Below are 27,687 nucleotides of genomic sequence, written 5' to 3' on the forward strand. Positions count from 1 at the left end.
TAACATTGTAATTTACTGTGTTTCTCATCTGGATCTGGTTTTTTTTAATTCATGTTGTAAGCCAGCGTTAGTCCAAGAAGAAATAAAGGTACGTAAGTAAGTCAGTCAGTAAGTCAGTCACAATCATTCTCATAATTAAGCATTCTGACGCAGAAGACAAGCAACACTGTCTCCCACTCATTTTACCCTGAGGCATACACAAACCTCCTCCCAAGAAAATGGAGGAGAGAATATGGTACCTCCCCACATAACCCCCACAAAAGGAAAATGGGGTGGGAAGTGTTGTTGTTTATTTTCCTAACATTCACCAAAAACATGCATCTCTCGGTCTAGGTGCCCTGGGGCAAAGCTCCTGTCGCCCTGCCCTGTTCTGAGCCCTACTAACTAGGTGTGGTTTCTTGTCAAATTGAAGACCAGTTCTACAGCAGCGCTGGCAGTGAAACAGATAATCCCCCTCCCCAAGAAATCTAAATTTACCTTTCTTTGTGGCCAAAAATCAATTTCAGAAAATCATTTTTTGCATTCTTAAAATGCATGTTTCTCTTCCATGTGGCACACAGACAGAGAGAGTATGGTTGAAACACTGTTGGGCCCAAACTATATGTGAAGTAATAAGTAACCATGTAGCATTGCCCTAAAGTTCAGATGGCTGTCCTCTTAAGAACATGAGTCCTAATCTGCATCGGGATGGTAGTGTTGAGAGCTGTGTGGCTTCAGTCCTTTGCCCCTTGCTGTGGGCCCAGTATGAATCCAAAGTTGCAATCTGTGTTGTGGTAAAAAGTCCCATTAATTTAAATAGGATCCCCCCCCAAAAAAGACCATTTCAGGCAGGTTTTGTACCAGAGAGCAAATAGCTTAAGCCCTCCTATCCACCCATGCCTGGGTAACCAGCCAAAATCAGGTTGTTGTTTTCAGGCTGGTATTTCTTCCCAAAGAGAACTTTGCAATTCAGGGCAGAGTTACTTGACCTGAACTGCAAAGTTCTCTTTGGGAAAAAAACATACCAGCCTGAAGAGCCTGGAAGAGTTACTGTTTTTGCATATCACTCCCATAATTACCCATAACCTGGGGAATTTTGGAGGTTGTACTCCAGGAACTAACTTCACCAAGTTCTGGTTCATTCCTAGGTGATATATGTGGAATTGGTCCAACAGCACACAATCCAGAATATCACACGATTGCATCTTAGCCCATTTAATATCTTATTGGGCCATTTAAATCATATCCTAAATCTGCTACCGATGTCATATATGATGAGCTTATTGCAACAAAAGTTTATATTAAGAATATTAAGAGGAAGCTTATACTCAGGTAACCAACGTAGAGCTTGTGTGGGAAGGTAGTTTAGCAATTAAGGATATTTTAATATACAAATTTGAATAGTCAAGGAAGATTTGTACAACAACAAATCAGGGATTTAAATCTTTTGAAGTCTTGATTTGGCAAGAACCAAATTTAACCATCCTTCCTTCAGTGGTGGCCGATTTCATCTTCAGATATTTCCACACACTATTTTATATACTCAGTTCACTGACAGGTTTCCTCTTCCATGTGTTTGATTCTGCCCCTTCTTTGTTTTGCTTCCCAACCCCTTGTTACAGGGTCAGCCTCAGACATTTTGCTGGTTCAAGTGGAGCAGCAAGTGACAATCCCCGTGTCAAGGCCAATCAAAGCACTTTGGCACCAGGGTCAGAATATCACACGAGTTCCCCTCTATGTCACAACAATAATTCTTTCAGTAATTAGCCATTTGCTCTACTTTTATGGCATCCAAAATCTGCTCCACCCTGGGGTGGCTACTGCATCCGGCATAATGATAGGGCCAGCCATTAGTGGTGACTTTCCCTTTGCTTTCTCCAGTGTGCTTCTTTCCTGTGGTGTTTCCAGGATTCTTCAACGTTATATAGTTTTCCTTTTATATCCAGCAGTGACTACAATGCTAAAACAGAAGCTATTTTCTTTTCAGTCACATTTTTTGTTTCAGTGCCTTGAAATGCTATTTCTTGCACTATTTGCTTATTTTTCTTTCAGCAATGCACTGTAATCCACGTACTGTATACTAATTCTAGAAAAGCTAGCGCCTTTCTGTCCACTGTCCATGGCTCACCATAGTTTTGCTATTACTGATTGGCAGTACAATTCGTTCACTAGCCTCCTCTATATCAGTTGGCACTGCTTAGGTTAGCAACTTCGTGGCACAATGGTTAAACTGCTGTACTGCAGCCAAAACTGTGCTCACAACCTGGGGTTCAATCCCAGGTAGCCAGCTCCAGGTTGACTCAGCCTTCTATCCTTCTGAGGTTGGTAAAATGAGTTCCCAGTTTGCAGGGGGGTGGCAGTGTTTACCCTACATCATTCAATTGTAAACCACCCAGAGAGTGATTTAAGTGATGTGGGGAGGTATATAAGCAGCACGCTTTTGCTTTAACAACAACAACCTTTGAACTGCAGAGCTGGAAGGGATCCTATGGAGTCCAGCTACTCTCAAGGAGGCACAGTGAGGAACTGAACTCTCAACCAGACCTAAGCCACTGAGCTATCCAGCAGTTCCTTAAAGCAGCATGTATTAACTTGTCTGTGGTGTTCCACAATACTATAGAACAGGCCAACCATACAATATATGTCCCCATTAATATCCATTGTCTCAAACCTCAGGATTAATTATTCTATTGGACAGGAAATTATATTGTCATGGTTTTGATGAAATCAAAAAGTTAAGCCCTGCCCTTAATAATATCGCTCAATAGCAGAAAGACGTATCACTGCAATTCTCACTTCTTTGTCATCCCTTCCACTCAATCTCGGGAGGTAGGACCCAGAAGGTATGAAGATTACTATTCATCTTCTTCTTTGTGGCCTCTAGGGTTTCATCTTGTCACCATATGTGAGTCCTGTTTAACCCTCCCTGTGAAATAGCTGGTCTCTCTTGTATCCTCATATCCATGCATGACAGACAATTATGTTGAAACAAAACTGAATTTATTAATAAATCAGCTTTATTATTTATTTATTTCCTTCTGACCTTTCATACCACCATTCATTTGACACCCTATTTTTCTTGTCTGCTCTTTGTTAATCAGAGATTCCTTAAATATGATGACCTGCAATTACTGCCGACTTTCTATTGTTGAACTTCTAAGCAGGGAACAAAAATAGAGTATCAAATGAATGTATCCCTGGTGATCCACCATAAAGGGCTGGCATGGATTGCCTTTGATTTAGGTACAGACTTGTACAAGCTTCAGTTAGGCTACCAAGGTGGAAATACCAACTAGCCATCTTGAGAGCTTAAAAAACAACCAGATATGAGGTGACCTAAGTCTTAAACTGCTTCCCATTTATTAACTAATATTTCCTTGTGAATATTGGGAGGAGACCTAGAAGTGCCAAATGAGATTAGAAAGCAGGAATAATGCATTGCATTTCTTGTTACATAGGTTGTGAATCAATACAGTTCCTCATATGTTGCTATGACCACTGCATTGCTCTAACATCCTGTTCGAAAAGTCACACACGCACATGGCAACATGAGTGTGTTTTTATCCTAACCGTATATCTGTGAAGATTCTCAGTCATCCAGGTGAAGTTATCTGAAAGCTGAGTCATGACGACTGGACTTCTTTCTTGCAGACTGTCCTCAAGTGCAACACAGCAGCCAGCCCTACCTTTCTTATTAGGTTGAAATGTTTTGCTACTCATCCAAGACTGAAGAAGCTTCTTGGATGAGTAGTGAAACATTTAAACTTAGCAAGAAAGAATTCCAGTTGCCATGATGACTTGGCTTCCAGTTATCCTTAACCATGTTCCTCTGCAAAAGATTGGCAGCTGAGGTGTTTTGAAAGACAGTATATTGGCAACAGCATAAAGAGGAACGTTGAGTGATAGCTTTTCTTTAGAAGTATTCTTTAGCTGTGCATTTCAGCAGAAGCTGTATATCGAGCAAATTCTCTCCCATGTACTGATTTGTCCTTTTCTTTAGGAATAATCCACTTTTTACTGTCTTAGTCCAGAGCTCTGTTCAGCTAAGAGTGTAATACTTTTAGACTGCCAACTTCTATAATCTTAATCCTTGGGAATTCTGATAGAACTGTAGGCAAAAAAAAATTTTTTTTAAAGGTAAGAAAAAATCTGAAGAGCCACAGCTGCCCACCTCTGTGTAAAATAAACAGAAGTAATTTGTAGCCAGTTCTTTACAGTTTCTAAATGTTTGCCATATTACTATATTGCTAATACCATTTTCAACAACTGGTTTGATTACAAGAGACTTCTGTTCATATTCATTATAACCCCTAATTTTAAAATCAGTAACCGATTATCCTAATAAAGACCCGAAAGATCTTTGTACTCTGAAATACAAATTCCCGGTGTGGTATAGTGGATAGAGTGACAGACTAGGATTCTGGAGACCACCGTTCAAATCCCTACCAAGCCATGGAAACTCACCTGGGGTGCGGAACTGGTAAAGCCACTCCTTAAATATCTCACTTATCTTGGAAACCCTATTAGGGTTGCTATAAGTCAGTTTCAACTTGATGGCACAGAACATACACACTCTGAAATACAGTCTTCATTATAGTTTTATTCAGACATTGCACTTGAAAGTATGAAAAGGGATAAATGGGCGGTAGGGACACAGGCCTCATATCCAATGCCCTCCCACATGTAGAAGTCAAGGAGGGATGATAACATCCATCCCCTTGCTCTCATCACGTGTGTAGCCCTGTCAGACAAACCTTTATTAGGGCCTATTTGTATTTCAATCTATATCAATAAGTTCTTTCTAACAAAGAAGATAAGCCATTTGAATTAGCAGGCTTTCCTTAATTTCCTCCACATGAAACGCCCCTGGGTATTTTAACTTTTTTTAAAAAAAGGTCCCATGTCAGAATATGAGATCTCAAGATAAGTGCAGCAGATGAGAACCTCATCAATTACTGTTATCTGTCAATCAGGTCTCATTATCATGTACACAAGAACCCAATAATTACACAGTAACCAGTAATCTCAACTAAGACCTGTTTAAAGTGTGATTGCAAAAATTGCTTAGCAAAGCAACACTTTCTTACATAGCAGGTTATTCTCTGTGAAAACCCAGCTTCATATGCAGCAGTAGGAAAGGAAATATCTGAAGTGTGGGTTTTTCCCTTCACTTCCCAGTCAGCTTCTCGAGGGAAATTTGAATGTTTTTCTGAAGGTACCCAGGCTACCCCTTAAACTCAAAGGCTTTCACTGCTGGGATCCAATGCTTATTGTAGGTTTTTTGGGCTGTTTGGCTGTGTTCTGGAGGTTTTTCTTCCTAATGTTTCACCAGTCTTTGTGGCCGGGATCTACAGAGGACAGGAGTCAGAACTCTGTCTGTGTTCTGGTGTAATGTGTGCGATAGTTCCCCACATGCTTTAGGAATAAATACATTTGCATGCATTCAACTCATATTTTTGTGGACAATCATCAAGGCAGCATAGCACATATGCATAGCACATAGCATAGAACATATTCCATCACGCCTGATGACAGCAGGGCAGTTTAGAAGGTATATGACTACACAGCAGACACCTCTGTATCCTCCACCAGGAGAGGCTCACAGCTGAAGCAATATCATCATGAATGTTACCTGTCCCCATAATTTGGGAAGAGTTTATTCCCTGCTTGGACCACACCCTGCCTATCCTGCAATTTCTTACCACTATTCTGCATCCTTTAGCATCTGCTACCTGAGGCAGATGTCGCAATCTGCCAAACAGTGTGTTCGGGTTGTTTAACATATTCTGCTGTCACTAGTATAAAGACAAAGAGAAAAATATTAGCATGCCTTTTTCTCCCTACAAAATTAAATCTACATCAGACTTCACTGTAATAATTTTATATCAACTATGAGTCTAGTAATTAAGTTAATACTATGTGTATATCCACAAGCCCTCCAGGGGCAAGGGGACATTGAAGGACCCCATGAGGTTGGTCATCATGCCGGAGAGCAGTAGAGACAGCACAACAAGAAGTTGATTCTTTAACTACATACAAACAGCTCATCAACCTTCAAGAGATCAAACCTTTGACCTCCCACTTTCTTGTATATCTGGTCAGGGTGGTTCAACTTTACCCTCTGCCTCTTGGCTGCACTGTCCTTTTGGGTGGTTCATGTCCCTGCCAGTCTTTCAGTACCCTGGTGTCTTCAGCTGTTCTTCTTTTGCGCCCAGGTCCAGCTATAGTTGGCAGAGGCTCTTGGACTGCCCTGTCACTGCCAGTGGCACAGCTGGGTTGGATTAGGTGTCAGACTATATGGTGAAGTTGTAGAAGATGCCATGGAGCAGATCCAGGCTACTCCACTGTAGTCTTGCCTTTGGAGATGTCTAGGTATCCATGTGCCCAGCTCTTGTGAAAACACTGAGCACTGGGTCCTGGAGGAGGACACACCATGTCAGTATACCCAAATTACGATGATACCTTGGGCCAGTCCAGTGCATCATTTCACTCCTCTCCTGCCTTCTCCTCCTCACCGCTAGCCTTCTTCTCATAGGTCTTTAGCTTTTCCCCCTCTATACTCTCCCTAGTCCCCTGCCACCAAAGATTCTCAAGATTGCCCAGCTTTTTGTGTTACTTCCAGCTCAAGGGTAGAGCCCCAGCAAAGTATGCTACCCATACCCCTCTTTCGGCTATAGATCTATCATCCCTTCTCTGTGGAAGACATCAAGTTCAACCCAAGCTCCAGGTCAACGCCCATGCTCTCACAATTATGTATCACAGGACCTTTTGTAACTGATTCAGTGTTTTCAAATGTAGAGCATTTTAATATTACACATGCCATTGGAGATATGCATAAAAACTAGGCCATCTTATCTGAAAAATTAACATTGAGGCATTATAAATTTTAAAGGATTTTTAGTCCTCTGTGAACTCTTTGGGGTCTCAAAATGCATTACACAAAACTTTTGTATCAGTCTTCTCTTTACACACCATCTTCCTCCATACAGATGAATGGGACAACCTAAAGGCAAAGTAGTTTAACAACATAATGAGATGGTTACCAGGATATTTGGATTCAGAATTCTGTTACCTTGAGCTATTGAAAAAGGAGAAATGTTCTGCCAATGATTCATTTGTCCTAGGAAAGACTTGTCGATGGTGTGATGAGTTAGTTGATGGTAATTGTTTGGCAATGAGTCTTACTTTGCAGAATACTGTCTTTATATGGGGATGGGGAAGGCCTATCATAGGACAAATAATAGTCCAGTGTGGTGTAGTGGATAGAGTGACAGATTAGGATTCTGTGCCCAAATACCCACTTAGCTATGGAAGCTCACTGGAGGGTGCAACTGGTAAAGCCACTCCTTAAATATCTCAGTTACCTTGAAAGCCTATTAGGGTCACTATAAGTCATTTCCAATTTGACAGCACATAGCAAACAAATCAAAGGACAGCCCTCTAATTTGTATAGCTGTTCCTCTGTTTGAAAAGTAGCTCAGACCCACCTCTGATCTGAAGATAAAGAACTGTGAAGGGACAGAAGATGAGTTTGCTCCTTAACAGTTAGCACCTAGAGAGCAGAGTGAGGAGGCACAAATTCTTCCCTATAAATTCTTCCCCTTCTCACTGTGGTGAAATGTCTTATTTCATTTACATGTGCAAAGGCAGCCTATGGGAGCAATTCTACCTGGCACAACTGAAGCTTTCTGATGACATGTGTGGTTTTACATCTAGCCATAATCTGTTTCGATAGATTAGAAGACCAAGAAAATAAAGGATCTGCCTCATGTGTAACCAGTCTGTAATTCTTCAAGCCAAACACAGCTGATTTTCCATGTTTTTAAACTGTTTGTTTGTTTGTTTGTTTGTTTGTTTGTTTGTATGGTGCCATTCTCCTGATAAGAGGACTCAAGGCAGCTCACAGTATTAAAAAGAACAGAATTTACAACATAGTGAGATATACATTAAAAGAACCGCTAAACTAACTGATTAAAGTACATTGAATAATTAAAACAGATAAAACATTTATAAAACATCTTAAATCAAAAATGGCATTCAGGGGCTCAGTCATGGTTGTTATAAGCCTGCCTAAAAAGGTCAGCAGAAGGATAAAAGGGAGGCGGCCATCCTGATCTCGCAAGGGGGAGAACATTCCATAACCTGGGAGCAGCCACAGAGAAGGCCCTCTTTTGTTCATCCCATCAACCTGCACTGGCAGGCCTTCTCTGATGAACTTAAGAGCTGAGCCTGGACCTTTAAACTGGGCCCAGGAACAGACTAGTAGCCAGTGCGGTGGTTGTAGCTGGGACATTATATGTTTCGTATTATATGCTTCCTCATTCAGCGGTCTGGCTTGAAATAGTGGAAGTTTCTTAGAAGGCAGCCCCACATACAGTAATCCAAGTGCGATGTAACTCAGGCATATATTACTGTAGTCAAATCAGACATTTCCAAAAACAGGATAAACCTCCTGGATTATGTTCTCCAGTTATATTATGTTCTCCATAAGCACCTGTTATAAATTGAGGTGTTTCATGCTGATACCACTGATATAAGAACGCATCCATCCCCTTTCCTGGTAGAAGTACATACGTAACAGAACTTAGCATCAGGGGTTACCCAAGTATTAGGCAAGGTGAAGTGATCTCACAAAGTGGAGCCTTGAGGGTGCAAATGCAGCTTAGACACCCCCACTCCATCCTACTACAAAGCTGAAGAACTGAAAAGGAAAACAGCAGATTTGGAGGGAAAGATCATCAGATGAGGCACCGGTGATGGGTGATGGGAGGCTGTCCCCACCTTACCCTCAGACTAAGATAAAGAAGGGCACTAGAGAACGTGACACACCTTGGCAGCAGCCACAACAATGATACATTGCTAACCAAGGACACTGAAAGAGCAGGAGATTGCTGCATGTCGCCCACCAGTTGTTTCTTCGGTGATGGCTTCTGAAGAGTCTTCTCCAAAACCCAATGACTAAGGTGTGTGAGGTGGCCTAGAAAATCTTCTACCTGATGAAACCGTCAGCTCATCCACACAACCACTTCCTTCTCCTCCAGCAGCAGGAATGCTGATGTGATCTGCTTCCTTCCTCCATCTTTGTCCAGAGGTGGGGTGACAGCTATTTTCCTTCCCTCTCCACAACATGAGGGGAACTTTGCCTTCTTGCTGCTGCCTCCACCTTTTGTAGCAGCAAGCAAGGAGGAGCCTCCCTGTCCTACAGGCACATGGCTGGTTGGGAAACACATTGCTTCCAGTCTGTGAAGTGATAGGACATCTTGGGACATCCACACCCAAGGCGTTTTACTGTCTATGGCAAAGCAACAAATTGTGCAGTAAGGCAAAATGCAATAATACAAAAAGCCAGGCAAATTATTTTGGTGTCTGAGGCAGGAAATCCACTAACATTTCTTCCTATCTCTACCAGTAAACATGCAATTGAAAAACTGAAATAAATAACACCTTGTGTCCTTTCCTATACCCAAAATCTGCCCATCTCCTAATCAGGCAAAATGAGGTGGTGACTCATCCACTAGCATCCTTGCAGGCAGCTGTGAGGCCTGATCAGTTTATAACTGAATGGGAGGGTTTGAGAAAAGGAGGACTCAAAAAGCAGCTGGTCATTCTGCTGAGTCATGGAGTGTCCATTAATTCCTCAACTAAGCCTAGATCGACAGTTACCACTAGATCAGTTGTTCCCATCCTTGGTCCCCCAGATGTTCTTGGTCTACAACTCCCAGAAATTTTGGCCAACACAGCTTGCAATGCAGGCTCCTGGGAGTTTTAGTTGAATAACATCTGGCGACTCAAGGTTAGGAACCTTTGTGCTAGATCACAGATTCTTAACCTTTGGTCTAGATGGGCGGGGTAGAAATCCAATAAAATAAAATAAAAATAAAATAAAATAAAATAAACCTGTTGTCCACAGATCTGCAGGAGGCCACAATGTCCTCACAGGGAGTCTGTGAATGCTTGAAGAAATGTTATGATATTTTGCAGTTAAAACAGAATGAATGAATGACAGCAAGAAAGAAAAGGAAACACAAAACAAAATATTAATTTCCCTTGCTTCTCTTGCTTGTTTGTGCAAAATGTGGCTTTTCTAACATACTGCCACCATTAAAAACAAACAGAAGTAAAAATCAGTTATGAAAATAACTGTTTGATATTTCTGCACACAGCAAGGTCATGCAAATTAATGATGCTGAGAGAGATAGCACATGACATGTCTTGCTACTGCACAGACAAGTCAGGTGCTGTGCGAAGAGAGTCAGAGTCAGTCAGTGCGAGTGAATGTTCAGACAGACTTTGTGTTCATGTTCCTTCTTTGATTTCTGCTAATAAAACTATTTGGTTATTCTTCAGTAAAGTGACTTTTTTTATATTAGCGCAGTGAATGTCATAACATTACATTTGGGCTGAACTTCAGAATGGATCACTAGTTGAATGTGAAATATAAAAGATCTGATTGTATCGATGAGGGTGTATCCTGTTCAAAGCAAAATGAACCTTCTTAGGTAAAGCTAAAGGTTCCCCTTTACATTTAGTCCAGTCGTGTCCGACTCTAGGGCGTGGTGCTCATCCCCGTTTCCAAGCCATAGAGCTAGCGTTTTGTCCGAAGAGAGTTTACGTGGTCACGTGGCCAGTGTGACTAGACACAGAACAGGATTACCTTCCAACCAAGGTGGTACCTATTTATCTACTTGCATTTACATGCTTTCGAACTGCTACGTTGGCGGGAGCTGGGACAAGCGATGGGAGCTCACTCCGTCACATGGATTCGATCTGGTCTTTTGACTTTGCAGCACAGAGGCTTCTGCGGTTTAACCCGCAGCGCCGCCACCAGCTTCTTAGTGTCATCTTAAAAAGTGTCACTATTATAGTAAGGAATATCTGTCAATGAGACCCTTCATGAGAAACTTTTAATAAATATTTGATACACTTTAGGGTTTTAAATATTGAGTTAAGTCTTGGTGGTCTGCAGCAACAAAAGATATTTAAAGAGGTCCGTGGTAAAGAAAAGGTTAAGAACTGCTGTGCTAGATGATATTTCAGAAAGAGGAGATGAATAGCAATTAGTCCTGTCTCAGAGGAGCTTGTGGATTGAGCCCCATTGTCCCACTTCCCCATCTTTTGCAGTTGGCTAGAATGGGTAGTGATGACAACTCAGGAATAGGAGGAGCTTGTAATAGAACCTTTGCTCTGTCCCTAGTAACGAATGGCATTAAAAGTGATTTTCTCTAATACAATTAGAACTGCCAGCATTTTTCTTTTCAATAAAAGAGACCACCAGGAATTTTAAGTTATACGTAATTTTAGTGGGAACCTAATGCAAGAGGAAGTGGTTCAGAACCTCTTCTCCATGCCCCAGTGCCTTAGCCAAAGATGTACTCTGCCCTTCCTGGCTACTTATGCCAAGCACAGTAATTAAAAGTGCTTTTGATGTAACCTGCAGCTTGATAGCCCTCAGTTCAATTGGGGAGCAATATAGCTCAGGAAAAAAAAATCTGTTCAGCTTGCGGGTATGTCTGTGGAAGCTATCAGGATTTGCTTCAGCAAAGGTTGCAGATTGTATTGTTGTGTGTTAGTCATGAAATGAATGTACAAGCTTAAGTGGTAGAATATGCACTGATATGATATTTGAGGGATGTGCAAAGTAAATCCACTCCCAGACTATTATGGGAAGTATGGCATACATGAAAAGCTCATAACAGGAAGGAGCATCATGAGGTTACTTCATCTCCGAGTCTTGTAACAATGTTCCTTTCTTCCTTTTCCATGACTTGCTTGCCTTAAGGTAAAAGTAAGAATCATAGAAGTACTTATTTACACTGGGTGAGATATCATCAACCTACCACAGAAAGCTATGGCTCAGACATGTACAATTTCCCCCATGTGAGCTGTTCCCATATTAAGCAACCAGCATTAATCTGCCCACAGTTCTGCATGGGCTTGATCATTGCTGGTATGAAGGCCATCAACTTGCAGATAATAAGAATAATGAATATATATACCTGCTCTCTGCAAATCAAGAGTCAGTAACACCCTTTCCCCATAAAACCCCAAATTCAGAAAGTATTTTGTTACCGTTGTCTGTATGATAATCTGGGGAAAATCCTCAGAACATTTATCAGTAAGTGCACCTCACAGAGGCTAGCTAGACTTATTTATGAGTAAGCCTGCTTGGGATTTTGACTTCTGTCACATGTGCCACTTCCTTGAATATTTGTCACCTATAAGGAAAAAGAAGCCACTCCTCTCTTCTCTTGTGTGTTACAAAAAGTCAGTTTAAGGCATGCCTTAAGTTTACCTCAGAAAGCGCAGCTGTTCACACCTGACAGAGATGAGCATGAAGTGTAAGTATATTGATACAATCTGTAATACAGTTCTATACTTTTTGTCACCACTTATGTGTTTCAGTTTTCAGTAATGACTATGCATGGGGAAGAGAGAAAGATTTTTCTCCTTCCTTTGTCCATCTTTTGCTTTGTTTTCTTTCCACTCATTTCAGAGATAATGTTATTGATCCATTTTTTCCCAAATACTGCTTTTTTAAAAAAAAACTTGAAGATAATAAAAATTTGTATCCATATGAAAAGTAATTTTGCTTTTTGTTGTTTTTAAATACAACTTTAGACATTATACAAATCTGTCCTTTGTACAGATAAATACATGGATGATAGTTCAAAACTATATACTTTCAATAGATGGTATACATAATTAATGTAACTTGATTTTCTATCACCTCCTCTTGCTTTTTTACTAAAATTGCAAGGAAGTAGTTATTCATGTTTTACATACATTTTGCCTACTTTTCCTATTTCTGGTTTATGTATAACAACTCAGTTTTCGACAGGCATTGCCTCTTTGTAGAGCTTTTCTTTGTCATAGAAAATACCAACTGGGAGAAGATAAAATTGTTCTTTGGCCAACAAGCCTTGCAAAATTTATGTGAGAAGAACTTGAGTAAAGAACACACATGACACATATTCTCACACCAGATGAAATAGTGTGATTAGTACCTTTGTCAAGAATCAAAGTATCAGCAAAAATGAAGGCTATTCTTAGTTTGGTTTGAGAAAATGCTCAAAAAGTTGGACATATGGGTCTTCCTTAATGTTTTGCAATGGAACTTTTGAACCGCTACCATGGTGTGGGGAAAGTGTCTGGAATGATAGAACTGATATGAAGAGAGTACTTGTGATATTTGGGCTGAAATATCATCAGTGTGGTGATGACCTAAGGGCCCTTGCCTCTCACTGCCACCTTCTAATCCTGAGGAGGTGGTGGTGAAAACTCTGAATTGGTGTCTGGAGTCAGTCTTGGTGTGTATGAGGGCAAAAAGCTGTACCTGAATCCAGGCAAAATTAATATCCTTTGACTGGGGGGAGGGCTCTAGATCTGGGTGATGGTATGCTGCCTGCCCTATGCAGGATGGGACAACCTGGGAAGAATCAAGTACACAGCTAATATTCTCCAAGCATCCAGGACAGGAACTACACATTTCAGAAAACCCACTGTAAGCTTTTTTTTTTTACTGTGAGTTACCTGCAAACAGATGTGAAACCACCTATTTCATTTGTCCTGCTTTTATGCAAATTCTACTGTCAGTAGCTGGGAAGCCTCCTAGCACTGGCTGCCCAGGACATAAGCTCTGTTGTGATTTAAAAATGGCACCAATGGACATATTTTAAAACTGCATCACAGCTTGCATCACATGAAATTACTGAAGTCTCTGTGAAGTGACTTCAGTCCTTCCTGAAAGTGTAGTGACAGCTCTGGGGACTCCTTGAGCAATACTGTATTTCAGTCAAGAAACCCAGAAATTCTTTACAGGCATACTTTTTCGCTGACAATGACTGCCCCCACCCCACGCTACAGACAGCCCTGCCTCATGTATATGGTTAGTCAGCTACTTTAACAAGCATGGGCAATATCTTGTGAAATAACTTATCATGAAGGAAATCACGGCATTATAAATTTTGCATTGCTTAAGTGTTTACTTCCTCACTGAGTGTTGTTGTGTATGAAAATCTCAAGAGTTTTCTTATTTCTGAACTAAAAGCAGGCTTGCCTTACCAAGAATTATTTACTCATTAAAACAGCATTTTATTCTAATAGAGCAACATACACACAAGGTTATTAAGAGATCATTTGTCTTTAGTGAAGCTTATTTAATGGTGTTTAGGACTGCAGTCCTAATACATCTACAATGTCATTTAATTGATTCTTCCCATGAATCTAACAGGAGTCAGTATTATTACACATTTTCCAAAATATGAAGCCTCTGATGCTGTCTATAAACAGACAACATACAATATTGTCTATACTATGCTATATTACTATACTATACATCAAGGGTGGCATGCAACCCTTCGAGACCACTTTTGCTCTACTTCCAAGGGCCCCAGAGAAGGAATCTTTTTTCCCACCAACAAACAAAATAAAACAAAAACCTGGGGATTTATTATTATTATTATTATTATTATTATTAAGGAGGGATTCTTCCTTTAGGGAGCACAATTCTTCACACCAAGGTCTGATCCCCTCATACCTTATTTTAAATCAAAATATGTTACAAAATCAGTTTTTAGAAAAGAGGGAGTGACTTTTTGTCACTTTCACTAATATTCCCTCCCTGGCAATTCCTCGGGCTAGAAAAATGGCCCTCAGAGTCCTGAGGGTTTCCTTTTCTGTTCTATACTATATTCAGTACAGACTCAGTAGCATTTGAATGACATTAAGTCATTAGATTTATGAATGAAGGATTGCAGTTATCTCCTTGTTTCTACGGGTACAATATGTGGTCCAAATACAGGTATTACGCACAGTCAAAAAAACACAAAATTAGGCTCCAGCCATCAAATATCAATAAAAAAGGAGCCAATGCTAGACTAAGGACTGGGCCACTATGCTGTCAAACACCTTTTGGCCCACCTGCTCTGGCAAAGTGCCCCTGGCCAGAGTACCTGTTCAGAATCAACATGTATAGAAATAAGCGGAGCTGCTGGTGGCCTCCTTAGGTTCACTTGAAAGTTGCCTGCTCAGTCAAAACTGAGGGTTTCATGGAGATGGGATCAATCGAGACTACCTAGAGCTCCCATTCAAGATGCTACTGTAGATTGTTTTTTTGTTTTTTATCATATAACAAACAACAGTCGAAGGAATATAGATAGAGGGGAACCAAAGGAAAACACAGGGAAGTGGTTACAATAATACAGTATATAGTATAGTCATGGCTCCATGACTGTGCTACAATACTAAAATCCATAACCTATGCTCTGTTCTCTACTCGTGTTTGTTTCTGTAGATTTGGAAGGAAAATTATTGTTTCCACCACTACCCCATCAAGTTTGGCTCTGCCCAAAGAAAACCAAGATATTAAGCCACTGGATCTGTCTTATTCCCAGGCACAGAGCAGAAAAGTGGAGCTCTGTTAAGTCTGTCATGAGCATTCCAGCACCTCTAGGGAGTCAAGCTGTACAGATAGTCAGAGGGCATTGTCACACCCCACACAATGCCATGCAGGGGAAAAAGGAAACTGACAACTCCTCAGTCAAATGCCTCCTTTCCTACCCACACTTCTTTTATGGCAGTTTAGTAGCACCCCAGGAAATTTAGCATAACTCCCCACAAAGGCCGCATTTCTTCAACATACCAAACTATATGAAAAATGTTAAGGGACAATATACCTACACTATATTAAATGACTCAGGGTGCTTTCAGACTGCAATTTATCTTCTTTGTTATCCCTCCAGTTTACACTGGCTACAAAAGATAAACTTCAATGCAAACCAGCCCAGCTCCTTCTCATGCCCACTCCTTCCTTCCTTCCTTCCTTCCTTCCTTCCTTCCTTCCTTCCTTCCTTCCTTCCTTCCTTCCTTCCTTCCTTCCTTCCTTCCTTCCTTCCTTCCTTCCTTCCTTCCTTCCTTCCTTCCTTCCTAGCTATGGGGTTAGGGCCATCATAAGTGCATGGAAAGATCAGTCTAAAATGGGATCTTACCCAATGAAATGATCCTCTTCAATGCATCCAGCGTGATCCTGCTTCACTGCCTAGATCACACCCTCAGTAATCATTCCATTGCTCTTTCCAGGAGATCTGAAAGCTACAGTTTTGTGGGGAGGGGGCTAGAGCTTTCTAACAGGTTCTTTGCCACATCTTACTTAAGTATAATTGGCAATATTCTTTGAGTAAAATCACACAGGTAAATAGGTATAAAACTATGACTGAAATCCAGTTGTAAGTCTCAACATAAGCTGATTAAATCACCGGGAATTTGCTGAGTCACGACGTATACAAGTCCCTACTGTTTTGTGTTTTTTTTTGTGGGGGGGAATAGGATCATTCTGTTTTGGTTTGCTTCCAGCTTGATCTTGGAAAATTGAAGCTTCCTCCTGCTCCCCTGTGGAGGGGGAGAGAGAGGAAGCAAAAGTGTTTCATTTATTTAAAATAGCCCTTGTATGTCACTGTTGATACACTATTTCGCTTAGATTTTTTTTTATTGAAAGCTTCCTCCTGCTCTCCCATGGAGGAGAAGACAGGAGGACAATGAGAAAAATATTTTTGTTCATTTCCCACCACCACCCTTTCCCCTTTTAATTTAAAGAGAGGGACAAATAGGGTGAGGTGTGGTGTTGTTTCCTGCCCTGAAACCTTGTATGATGATGCAAAAATTGCCACAAATGACATATCAGACTGAAAGCAACTTTGTTTAGTTTAATGATCTAACCTGATCCAGCCTGGGATAATTTTGCCACCTAGTTGGAGCCTTGAATGGTACTGATGGTATGCCATTCCCACAGAGCTTCATTCCTGAGCAATCCAACTTACAAATGAAGCTTTTTTTACCTCCTGATGACCTATCACAGAACAAAGCAAGGTAATCTGCAATCTCTGGGAGGTGAGAAAAGCTCATGCCATGACAGATGTATTTCTGCACTTTAAAAATACAAGTTTCTAACGTGCTGTCAATGCTGTCTAGTTTGATCCCAAATTTCTTTCCAGACAGAACCATTCAGACAGAGAAAATTCTTAATCAATTGTTTATGCCGATCAATTTGTTGGTCTTATGTTGTTTATTTACCTGATTCATTTTATTACATTTATTTGTTTATTGCTATATTGTTTTATTTGCTTTGATTCAACTGTTAACCATCCAGAGTAGGGTTTTGCATTAATCAGGTAGTATAAATAAATAAATAAATAAATAAATAAATAAATAAATAAATAAATAAATAAATAAATAAATAAATAAATAAATATGTTTTTGCTATTTCATATGGCATCTTTAAAATACTATTATCAGATTAGGATAGGGTGAGGAAATTAAAAAGAATATCTTAAAAGACATCTGGCTGAACTATAACACCAGTGGCCATATTTGAGTTGTTTGCAGACACAGGGGCAACTCAAACTTTCTGTAATAAGCTTCAGATAAAGCACGTATTACTAACTTTGTGCCCTCACTGAATTTTTGATGTGGCTGTTATTGTGGAATTTAATTGCTAGCAAGTGGATGGCTCATCTTTTCCTCTTGATCACATTTGTGATAAGAATGGATGCAGGAAACAGTGCGAAAACACAAGAGGTTACAATGGGAAGGTATCATCAGCTGGAGAATCCCGTAAAATTCCATAACTGAAGCAGGACAATTGTGCAATAAATATTCAGTGCGCAACACCTTGCCTTAAGAGTGGGTGGCTTCACTTGGCATAGAGCCAGATATGTTCTAGCAAGCCTTCTCAACTGCTCACATGAGGAAATTCTGAGGGAGGCAGAGAGGACTGTAACATTATGTAATGTTTAAGATCCCCCGAGGTAACAGACAGCTCTGAGAAGGAACTGCGATTCCTCAGTTTGGATGAGGCTAGATACCACATGATTCATTTGCTGCTGCAGAGGAAAGCTAAACCTCTGTGTCATTTTCCATGTCACAGGTGAAAAATCTTCCTGATGTTCACAGATTGTATTCTGCTTTTCAGAGAAAGAAATCCTTCAAACGATTTACTCCACAATGCAAGACTGATCTCTGATACGTCACAAGGCATTACCTGGATCTTCAAAACAGTTCAGTTGAGGCATCCATCACTGAAATCACATGTAATTGAGGTAAGGAGATGCCATCTTTTCAACCTTTTATTTTGTAAATGAAAAATAATCATGTAAATATCAACACGTATCAATATACAGAAACCAATAAGCTTTGGGAGAATCTCTTTCCTCATACACTGACTCTGCATCTCTCTCTCTCTCTCTCTCTCTCACACACACACACACACACACACACACACACACACACTTGTCCCCCCCCCCTTAGTCTCACTCGTTTCATGTCTGACTCCAGATCCCATGTTCCTCCACAGTCCTGACTAGAAATGAAGAAATATGTCAATTTTGTTTCCTTTTATCTTCTATTTTTAAAAGAAGTTATTTCACTTCCAGCTGTGAAGGAATCTGTAAATTTTGGTCAGTTCTTGTCAAAAACCAATGAAATGAAATTCTCACTCCTCCGTAGCCGTAATCCAGTCCAAATTTTCTTCCCCTATCCTTCCTCACCAGTGTCCGTACAATCTCCCATAAAGGCGGTTGGATTTCTCACTGCCTTGGCTCATTACACGTACAAGGTAAAGGCAAATTGTCCATGTTAGCTGTTTAACAACTGTTGGTATTAAATGAGCATGTGTATGAAGTAGCAATCTCACTCCTTCAGCTCATGGATCACAGAGGTTATTTGAATGATAATGAGTGCTGGGATTCCAGATGGGCCAGTCACAAACCTCATGGCAGAGTAAACATGGCCATTAAAGTATAATAACAATAATATTGAAGAGGAGAAGGAGGAGGAAGGTGACTAGCTCGGAGTCGCAGACCTGAATCATCCAGGATGTTCCCACACCTTCACATGGCCAGTAATCGCTCACACCAGGACTTCACTGAAAAAGCATTAAAAGTGGTACATGGGAGGAAACACTTTGGTGTCCACAATTAAAAGTAAGATTCAACAAGGATTTAGGAGCACAGATGATATAAGACAGCTGGTGGACACCAGTGGGAAGACATTGGACTTAAGACAGAGCAGGACGACTGAACAGAAGAGGACCAATTCCAGCTGGGCCTGCCATTTGGCTTTTAGATCTGGTGCCTCACTATGATCTCTATCCAAGGCAATTCCAATTTAATACTGCTGTAAGTCTGGAAATAATTTATCTCTTTTACAGGATCTTTACATAGTTTCCTATTATTATTGTTGTTGTTGTTGCTGTTGTTTTGATGATTCACAAGTGCCTCTTTTATTATCTTGAAAAGTTAAGCTTCTGTCATTTGGAAAAGATGCATATTGCAATTTCGGTACTTGGCCTGGCTTTCTGCATCCATATTAAATTAAATGGACAGGGCAGCTCATTTTTGGGGTGTTAGATATAAAGAATAAAGGGAAATACTGGGGCAAAGGGATTGTCAGGATGATAGCACTGCATGTAGAAAACAAAGGAGACAAGAAATAGATAGGAAGGGAGTTATCAGGTAGGAGGAACTTCAGCTTTTTCAATTTTAACAACAGCAAAAGCAAGTACTCTGTGAGTAATTAAGAACGGGGGGGGGGGGAGCCCAGCTCCTTCATCCACATTTCTGCCTAGAATACTGCAGTTGTAGAAATCAATAACAACTGTACTTAAAAACCAAAGAAATTGCGTTGTATTACTTCTTTTGCTTTTGTGTGTGTGTGATGTCAATGGAAGCCAAATCATCCTTATATCCTTTGTGTGTAGAGACAGGGAATCTAAAATAAATCTCATAGCTTTCAACTGGCAGCACTAGTTTGTCAAATGAATGGGTCCACATAATGTTCATTGGAGTTGACACAGCAGTTACGCAGTGCCTTTATATCCAGGTCTCTAAGGACAGTCATCTGCATGGAAAAATAAACATAAAACAAAAATATTTTATGCGTGCTTTGTGGGTTTCCTTGTCACTGTAAGAAAGATGAAGTAATTCATGTTGCCTTTGCCTACACCCTGGTGGAGAGAGAAACTTCCCTATAACAGAACTATGGTTGATGGAGGGAAGAGAAAGAGACTTGTCTGCACCTGAAGAGCAGGGCTGTTGAGGACAGGATATTTTGGAGAGCACTCATTCATAGGGTCACCAACCAAGAGTCAGCAGTGACTTGACAGCAGCAGCAACAACAAAACTCCTGAATTCTCTGCCATGGCAGACTCAATCAGTACCCCTTTTTAAGAGCATGTTAATGTATGGCAAAGCCTTTGTCAGTAAAGTGGGCATTTGTTTTACCCTGAGCATGGAAAATTACCTTTTTAAAGTAATTATTTGCCATTATAGTTCCAATGTCCCACCCACCCAAATAGTTAGTTCCTGTTATGATTACACTTTTAAAAACTAAGGCAGTATCTTATTTGCAGCATAAGGGCAATTGTGTAGATATTTCCCACCTCCGGCAGGCCTCATGTTGTGCACTTAAGCACACAACAGGCTGCAAAACCAACCTTTCAACAGTGTCAGACCAAGCATGCAAAGGAGAACCTGCTGGAACTGAGGGAATTCTTGGGGGGGGGGGTGTCACCATTATTTACTTAATCCAATGACTTAGTTTTATGTCGTACCTTGGCATGATGATGCCATCAATTATAACTATGGTTGTTGCTATTCTTTTGCAAATGTGTCCTCTTTCGTTGTTGGTTTTACATGTTGTTAGCAGCCCTGAGTGGTGCATAACTTTCATATATTTCAAATAAGTAAGTGCCGAACATAAGATTGAATGTTATCTTCCCTTTTCCCATTTTTGCAGCCCAAGTGGCATTGTAAAATGAATGTCAGTCCCACTGAAGTAAAATCTGTTTTGAAGAGTCTGCTATACGTCTACGTACAAGAAAGAGAAAAACAAGGATACCGGAATTTCACAAACCCCTATCTTGTGGAGCAGGAGGAGATTGCCGCTTCCTTGTACATCCTGATTGTCGTTGGGTTTTTCGGCTTTCTCCTTTTCTCTCTGATGATGACCAATATTGTTTCCAGGCAGCGGGAGAATTACATGGATTATCTTTATTCAGAAAAGTTTTCTGGAAATAGAACAAGAACTTCCTGCAAAATCACCTTGCCTACTATTGACAAGAGCGCCATATCAGTGCTTAGTGCTACCAGCCACTATCAAAAGACTAACAAGTGTCCTACAGCAGAAGCTGAGGCTCCAAGCCTAGAATCAGTGCTGAGAAATGTATGAAAGTGACCTTTGAATATGTGATATGTTTGCCTGTTGTTGGGTTTTGGGGGTTTTTTTGGATATGTGATATGCTTGCCTGTTTTTTTTAACTCTAAGCTATACTTGTTGCTGAATGAAGCGTGGGCCTCAAGTTCCAGTAACTTGGACCAGTTGCTAGAAAGCCTCTGCCCACAAGCTTTCCACACACTGTATATTGGTAAAAGTATCAAATCCTGAGCAACCAGTACAATGGCTTCTACATCCCAGGACAGGATTCTCTGATGAGAGCCTAAAAACCATGCCCAAACATGGATGACTTTTATTTTCTTGTGTGGTTTTGTTATGAAAGAAGAAAATAAATTTCCCTCCTTGTTAACTGTACTTTTTGCATAAGTATTTTCCCCTCCTAACTGTGTTCTGTGGGTGGTCTTCATTTTCATCTTTTTGGCACTCAAATTTATGGAGTACTTTGTATTTCATGCTTCACAGGGATGATTGTCCTCAGTGTGTGAAAACAAAGACAGGGAACATGCTCTAGCAGAAGCCTTCACAGGTTGAGACAAGACATGGAGGTAAACAAAACTGCCAAAATACTCGAGAGTCAAATTAGACTAATGTCAATGGCAGACTGAGGACTTCTATGAGTTATGTTTTTTTTTTTAAAAAAAAAAAGTACTTTCCCCCCACCTCTGACAATTTCATATTATTGGGAGCTGCCGGCAGGGCTACAGAATAGAGTGAAGTCAAGATATGGATAACAGAATACAGTACAGTGAAATAAAGATGTGGATCAATTATTGCTACAGGAGAGTGCAGTAGTGATTTTGTGCTAGCAGAACAATTCAACATTCTACACAGCATTTCTAAAAATGATGCAATCCAAACAAAAAACTTTTAAATCAGGCTTCAAGCCAGCACCAAATTGGTATAGTTGTAGCCGACAATCTGCTGTTGCTCTGTGTGAAATTTGGGGACGTTTGCAGAAAAGGTTTTCAATTTATGATTATTTAAATGTAAAACTGTTTCACCCCCTTCTGAAATAGGTGACCCCAAACATCCCCAGATTTAAAATAGCTCATATACATCAAAAAGACCAATCTTGAAAGAGAATGGTTGGCCCCACCTGCTTTTTTTTTTAAATTTGGAAAGAATCCAGGCTGTATGGGATGTAATATTAGTCCTCAAAAGCAGCTGTTCAAATGTGAGAAACAATGACATTGTTATCACACTGAGCATGTTGTTGTTGTTGTTTTGGCTTACATGCTGCCCCATGGTGCTGCTAAAGCATTCTCTGGCCAGTTCACAACATAATTATGCAAACACTTTTGTATGTGTGAATCAAAGCAGATAGATTGTTCTAGCTTCATGGATGGGGAAGCAAACTATTTGGAGAGCTGTAGGACAATTAAAGTTCACAGAAACAGAGTCAAAAGATAGGTTTTAAATTAAAGAGAGAGAGAGAGAGAGAAAAGGCTTGCTTTAAAGAAAGCAATGGAGAGACAATCCTCCAAAAAGGGGAAATTTTGCCATGCATCTTCAGGGCATTAGCATACAATTTTGTGAGGAATATTCAAAGTATTTCTGCATTAAAAAGTGAGGACCAGTTGTTTGTCCCAGCACTGACGCTTTCAGTAAACATAATCTCATGATTTCTGAGACCAGGCTCCTGATACCAGATTTCAAAGAGAAAAATCAGCTCCAGGTCTGGGGTATTCTGAACTTTTGACCTTATCAATCATGCCCCAGTTGAATTTCTAATTCATTCCTGGCCAAACAGGGATTAATGCTGGCAAAGGGATTATATGTCTGGTTGTAAAAGTATTTAAAAAGATATTTTTAAAAAGAATACAGAATGAATATTCAAAAGCTCACTTATTTAAGATGTGAAATTACTGTTTTTTGCTTTACGGTTGGGGATAGTCTTACTCAATATCAGCAAAGCTTTGGTGCCTATATCCTGTCATAGTCTCAGCCATTCTACTCAGCTTATCAGTATAACATTATTTGATTAGTTTAAAAAAAAAAAAACTCCGAAGATGTGCCATCAAGTCACTTCTGATATGAGGTGACTATATGTGTTAATCATTAACAGCTCTGCTCAAATCATGCAAACCAACAACATCTCATATTAGGTTGTTCTCCCTTCCTAGCAATATCGTCTTTTCCATTAATTACAAAAATGATAAATTAAGCAGAATAAAGATTAACAAATCTGACCTAAAAGAGAATCTACATACATACAATCCAAGCTCATTTAGAATATGGGCAAGTGACAATTTAGACATCTAACCAGTGCCTCAAAATGTGCTGATCTCAGTGAACCAAAGGCAATTTCAAAAGTACTGCTATCTGAATAGTACGATCACATCACATTCATTCATCTCTCTTGTCCACCTAATCCAGGACACTATTCTAGTTCTAAATCAAACTGCAGGCCCTGTCTTAACCCTTAACTAGCAGAGCCAATGAGGCGGAATGCTGAGACCTGCAGTCTCATAACATCTAGAGGGCCATAACCTGCCCACTCCTGTCCTAAATCAGTGTCTGCTGCCAGCAATAAACTGGTTCATTACAGCAAATTGAAAGTCAGACCAGAGAAGAAACAAGTGCTACTGGTCAGTTGAAAGGCAGACCAGGGAGCAAGGATTCAGCCTGTGCTTGGTGGCTGTATACAGTGGTGCCCCGCATAGCGACGTTAATCCGTTCCAGGATTAACGTCGCTATCCAGCTTCGTCGCTATGCGGGGGGAAACCCCATAGGAACGCATTAAACTCCGTTTAATGCTTTCCTATTGGGGAAAAACTCACCGCTATGCGGGGAATCCTCCATCCGGCCGTCATTTTCGCTGCCCGGTAAGCGAGGGCAGGGCGCGAAAATGCTGCAGGCGGCCATTTTCTGCACCCAGCGGCCATTTTGGAGCCGCCGATCAGCTGTTCCCAAAACATCGCAATGTGAAGATCGGTAAGCAAAACGCTTACCAATCATTGCAATGCGATGTTTTGCCTGTTAAAACATCGCAATGCGATCGCATTAGCGATCGCAAAAAATGCATTGCTATGCAGATTCGTCGTTAAACGGTGCGCTCGTTAAGCGAGGCACCACTGTACTTGAAGTTCATATTATTAATGTTATTCATACTATTCATGTACTCCTGGACTCAGCCCTGAACCTGAATGCGCCAGTTTCAGAGGTGGCCAAGAATACATTTGTAAAACTCAGGCTAATGCACCAAATGTCCCTGTTCTTGGGTAATGCAGGTTTGGCCTTGTAGTGTTTTCATGGGGCTGCCTTTGGAAAGTGTCCACAAACTTCCGGTAATCTGGAATGCTGCACACAGACAGCTGACTGGAACAAGTGACAAGGACCCTATGACTTCCTTGTTATGATGGCTTTCCAGGCTACCAATCTGAACACAAGTCAGAGTGATGGCCATGACCTACAGAACCTCCTGTGACTTGCAGTTAGGCTGCCTGAAATACTACCCTAGTTTTAAGATACTCAGAGGAGACCTTTATCTCAGTTTCCCCACTGCAGGTGCAGGTGGAGGGGACACAAGAGAATATCTTTTCTATTGTTGCTCCTAGACGCTGCCAAGGGAGGCTAGATTATTTCTCTGCCTCTCTCGCAATTCTGCCAGCAGGCAAAGACATTTATTTGGCACATAACACTCATCTTCAGCCCAGCTTAACTCTGGATTTGTGTACAGGAGCAAACTTCCTCAGGTTGCCTCAGTATTTATTTGAGAGAATTCAACTTCCTTAGAAATTTTGAACTTGAATAATTCCTGCTTGCTGCTCCATGACAGTCAAATACCGACAACATGCATGAATATTTATGAATGGAGAATTACCAAGGTATGGACGTGATGATGTACCTAGTGGGACTGCATTATTCTAGAAGTGCCAGAGATTTATGCAACTGAATTTGTTGCCCGGGCTTCCTGCTAGCCAAGCACATTCAGCTGGATGAGAGGTATTTACAAATCATGGGAACATTTATTTTCATTTTAAGATCTGCACATATTTAAATACAGAGAAACAAATATGAAGGGGAAAATTATTCATTATTTGAACCTCACTGATCCATACATAAAATAAACAGAAGATGATCCAAGAATTCAGAGACAGATTAGATATCCCATTGACTTTCACTCCCAGCCAGTACCTGCTTCCCTTTGAAGGCCTTGTAACAGTGTTCAACAGATAATATTCTATACTCTGCCTCTTCTCTCTCTCTCTCTCTCTCTCTCTTAACCAGGAGAAAATGTTCCTAGCTTTTAAATAGCCATGCATATCTGTAACTTACTCTGCCTTATTTCTGTCATCGAAAGATGGAGGACCTGGCTGGATAGCTCACTACTTTAGATACCTGGAGCCAGACGCTGGAAGTTGAATTCCCCATTATACTTCCTGGGACAACAGCCAGCCTGTGTAGCCTTGGGCAAGCTGCACAGTCCCAGGATGCCCCCAGAAGAAGAAAATAGTAAACCCCTTCTGGGTGTTCTCTTCCTAGAAAACCCTGGAAAGGGCCACTGTAAGTCAGAACTGACTTGACGGGCACACAATTATTTCTTTATTTAAAATATTTTTACCCATTCTTTCTCATAAAAAGAACCCAAGATGGCCTACTTTGTTAAAAATAAACAATCTTAAAAGCTATTTAACAATGTTAAAAGTTATCTGAATATTTTAAAAGCATTAAACAAATATATTAAAAATAGTAGATACAACATTACTAAAATAGATTGAAAAACAACAAAAAAATACACACAACCCTTTGGAAAAAAAAAACCTTCTTAGATAGCCAGTTCCTAAGGGAAAGCCTGCCTGAAAAGAAAGGTCTTTGCATTGTTGAAGGACAGCCTGGCCTCCCACGGGAGGGAGTTCCAGAGTCCAGGAGCAAACAATAAAACAGTAATGCCTCATTTTCCACCATTGCGATTTATTTTTCTCCACAATTTATCCACTAAAACAAGTGAATGCATTGCTCAGCTTTTGTGGAGCTGTGACTGAATAACATATGCAAGGGAGGTCCATTATGAGATCATCACTGTCTTGGGCATCATCAGAACTTTCTATGCACTTCAGTTTTCCTCTGAAAACCCAAGATGTATCGGGTTGTAAATCCACTGTTAAAGCACATCATTTACCGGTATTCCCATGATGCTACTTCAAGGCAACAATGTCTGCAATATTTAAAAGCCCTAAGAACTCTGCAGTTTAAGGGCTACAACACTATCTTTTTAGGAGAAACTGATCTTTCAGAAAGCCTAATAACAGGAGAAAAGGTTTCTCATGAAGATACTCTCAACTGGCCCAAATGGACTATTGTACATGCTGGCAATAGCCAAGGATGGGTACCCTGGAGATATAGAGTGTTTCTAAGGAATGAGTTGCCCTTAGGCCAGCAAGAAGTCTTTCAGGAATTCTGTGACTTTCTCTCCATCACTTATGGAAAGTGTGCCATTGTGGTCCGAGCAAGAAGACCATCAAGAGTAAAGACTGAAGAGTCCAGCCAGGAGGTGGAGATAACTGAACCCCAGGCCACATCTGCCCCTTCTTTACTGTGCATGAACTGCTGCCCTGAGACAGCTGAGGCCACAGGTCACAAACTTCTCACTGTGCCTTTCTCCTACAACTATCTGCACCCTATAGATGCTGCTTGGTCATCACTGAAATGGTTCATCATCAATAACCGAAAGGAGTTTTCTCTGGCCTCCTTCGAAAGATCCTCCTCCTACCAGTGCATCCTCTTCAGTGACTTGATTGTAAAAGGAATAGAAAGAATGACGCCAAACAAGTGGAAGGCGGCTGTTAGTAAAACACGGAGGTGGGAAAACTACTACTTGGATAAGTTTTCCTAAACTTCCCTGGCCATCTTTGATTAAAAGCTGACTAACTATTATATGAAATCTACCAATATATTCATCTTCCAAAGTCCAAATCAACTGTGCTAATAATTAATAAAAAGAATAATTTTGAGGGGATTTTAAACACCATGACCAGTATCCAGTTGTATTACTGCAGAGCAGAAAAGCAATTGTGTAAGTGTTGTTGTTGTTTAGTCATTAAGTCATGTCCGACTCTTCGTGACCCCATGGACCAGAGCACACCAGGCCCTCCTGTCTTCCACTGCCTCCCAGAGTTTGGTGAAATTCATGTTGGTAGCTGCGATGACACTCGTCCTCTCTTCTCCCCTTCTCCTCTTGCCTTCACACTTTCCCCAACATCAGGGTCTTTTCCAGGGAGTCTTCTCTTCCCATGAGAGAAGTGTCCTCCACCCCAAAGGCTCCATGCTGCATTCCCATCCTCACAATGGTTCTTCGTCCTTCCCACCACCACCCTTCTCTCCACTGCCACAGCCTAAGCGCTGGCCATTTTCCCCCTCAGGCGCCAGTGGCTCCAGGGCCAGCCCAAAAGCCAAGCGGAAGCTGCTGCTTAGTTTCTGAGTGTGTGGCCGGGGGGGAGGGGCAAAGGTGGAAAGAAGTGAGACCCAGGCCATTGAGGAAGT

General features: G+C 40.8%; 1 protein-coding gene across 1 annotated transcript; it reads left to right on the forward strand.

Moving 5' to 3' along the window:
- On the forward strand, nucleotides 1-27,188 carry C3H21orf140 (chromosome 3 C21orf140 homolog). The gene is made up of 2 exons (XM_078388898.1): nucleotides 1-18,071; nucleotides 20,767-27,188. The coding sequence occupies exon 2, from the start codon at nucleotides 26,285-26,287 to the stop codon at nucleotides 27,038-27,040; it is 756 nt and encodes a 251-aa protein (XP_078245024.1). The 5' UTR covers nucleotides 1-18,071; nucleotides 20,767-26,284; the 3' UTR covers nucleotides 27,041-27,188.
- Nucleotides 27,189-27,687: the final 499 nt, after the last annotated feature.

The sequence above is a fragment of the Pogona vitticeps genome, chromosome 3, assembly GCF_051106095.1.
Source record: "Pogona vitticeps strain Pit_001003342236 chromosome 3, PviZW2.1, whole genome shotgun sequence".
Taxonomy (NCBI): Eukaryota; Metazoa; Chordata; class Lepidosauria; order Squamata; family Agamidae; genus Pogona; species Pogona vitticeps.

Excerpts from the sequence above, each read along its gene's own strand:
- C3H21orf140 (XM_078388898.1), top strand. The coding sequence starts at position 26,285 with ATGTATCGGGTTGTAAATCCACTGTTAAAGCACATCATTTACCGGTAT.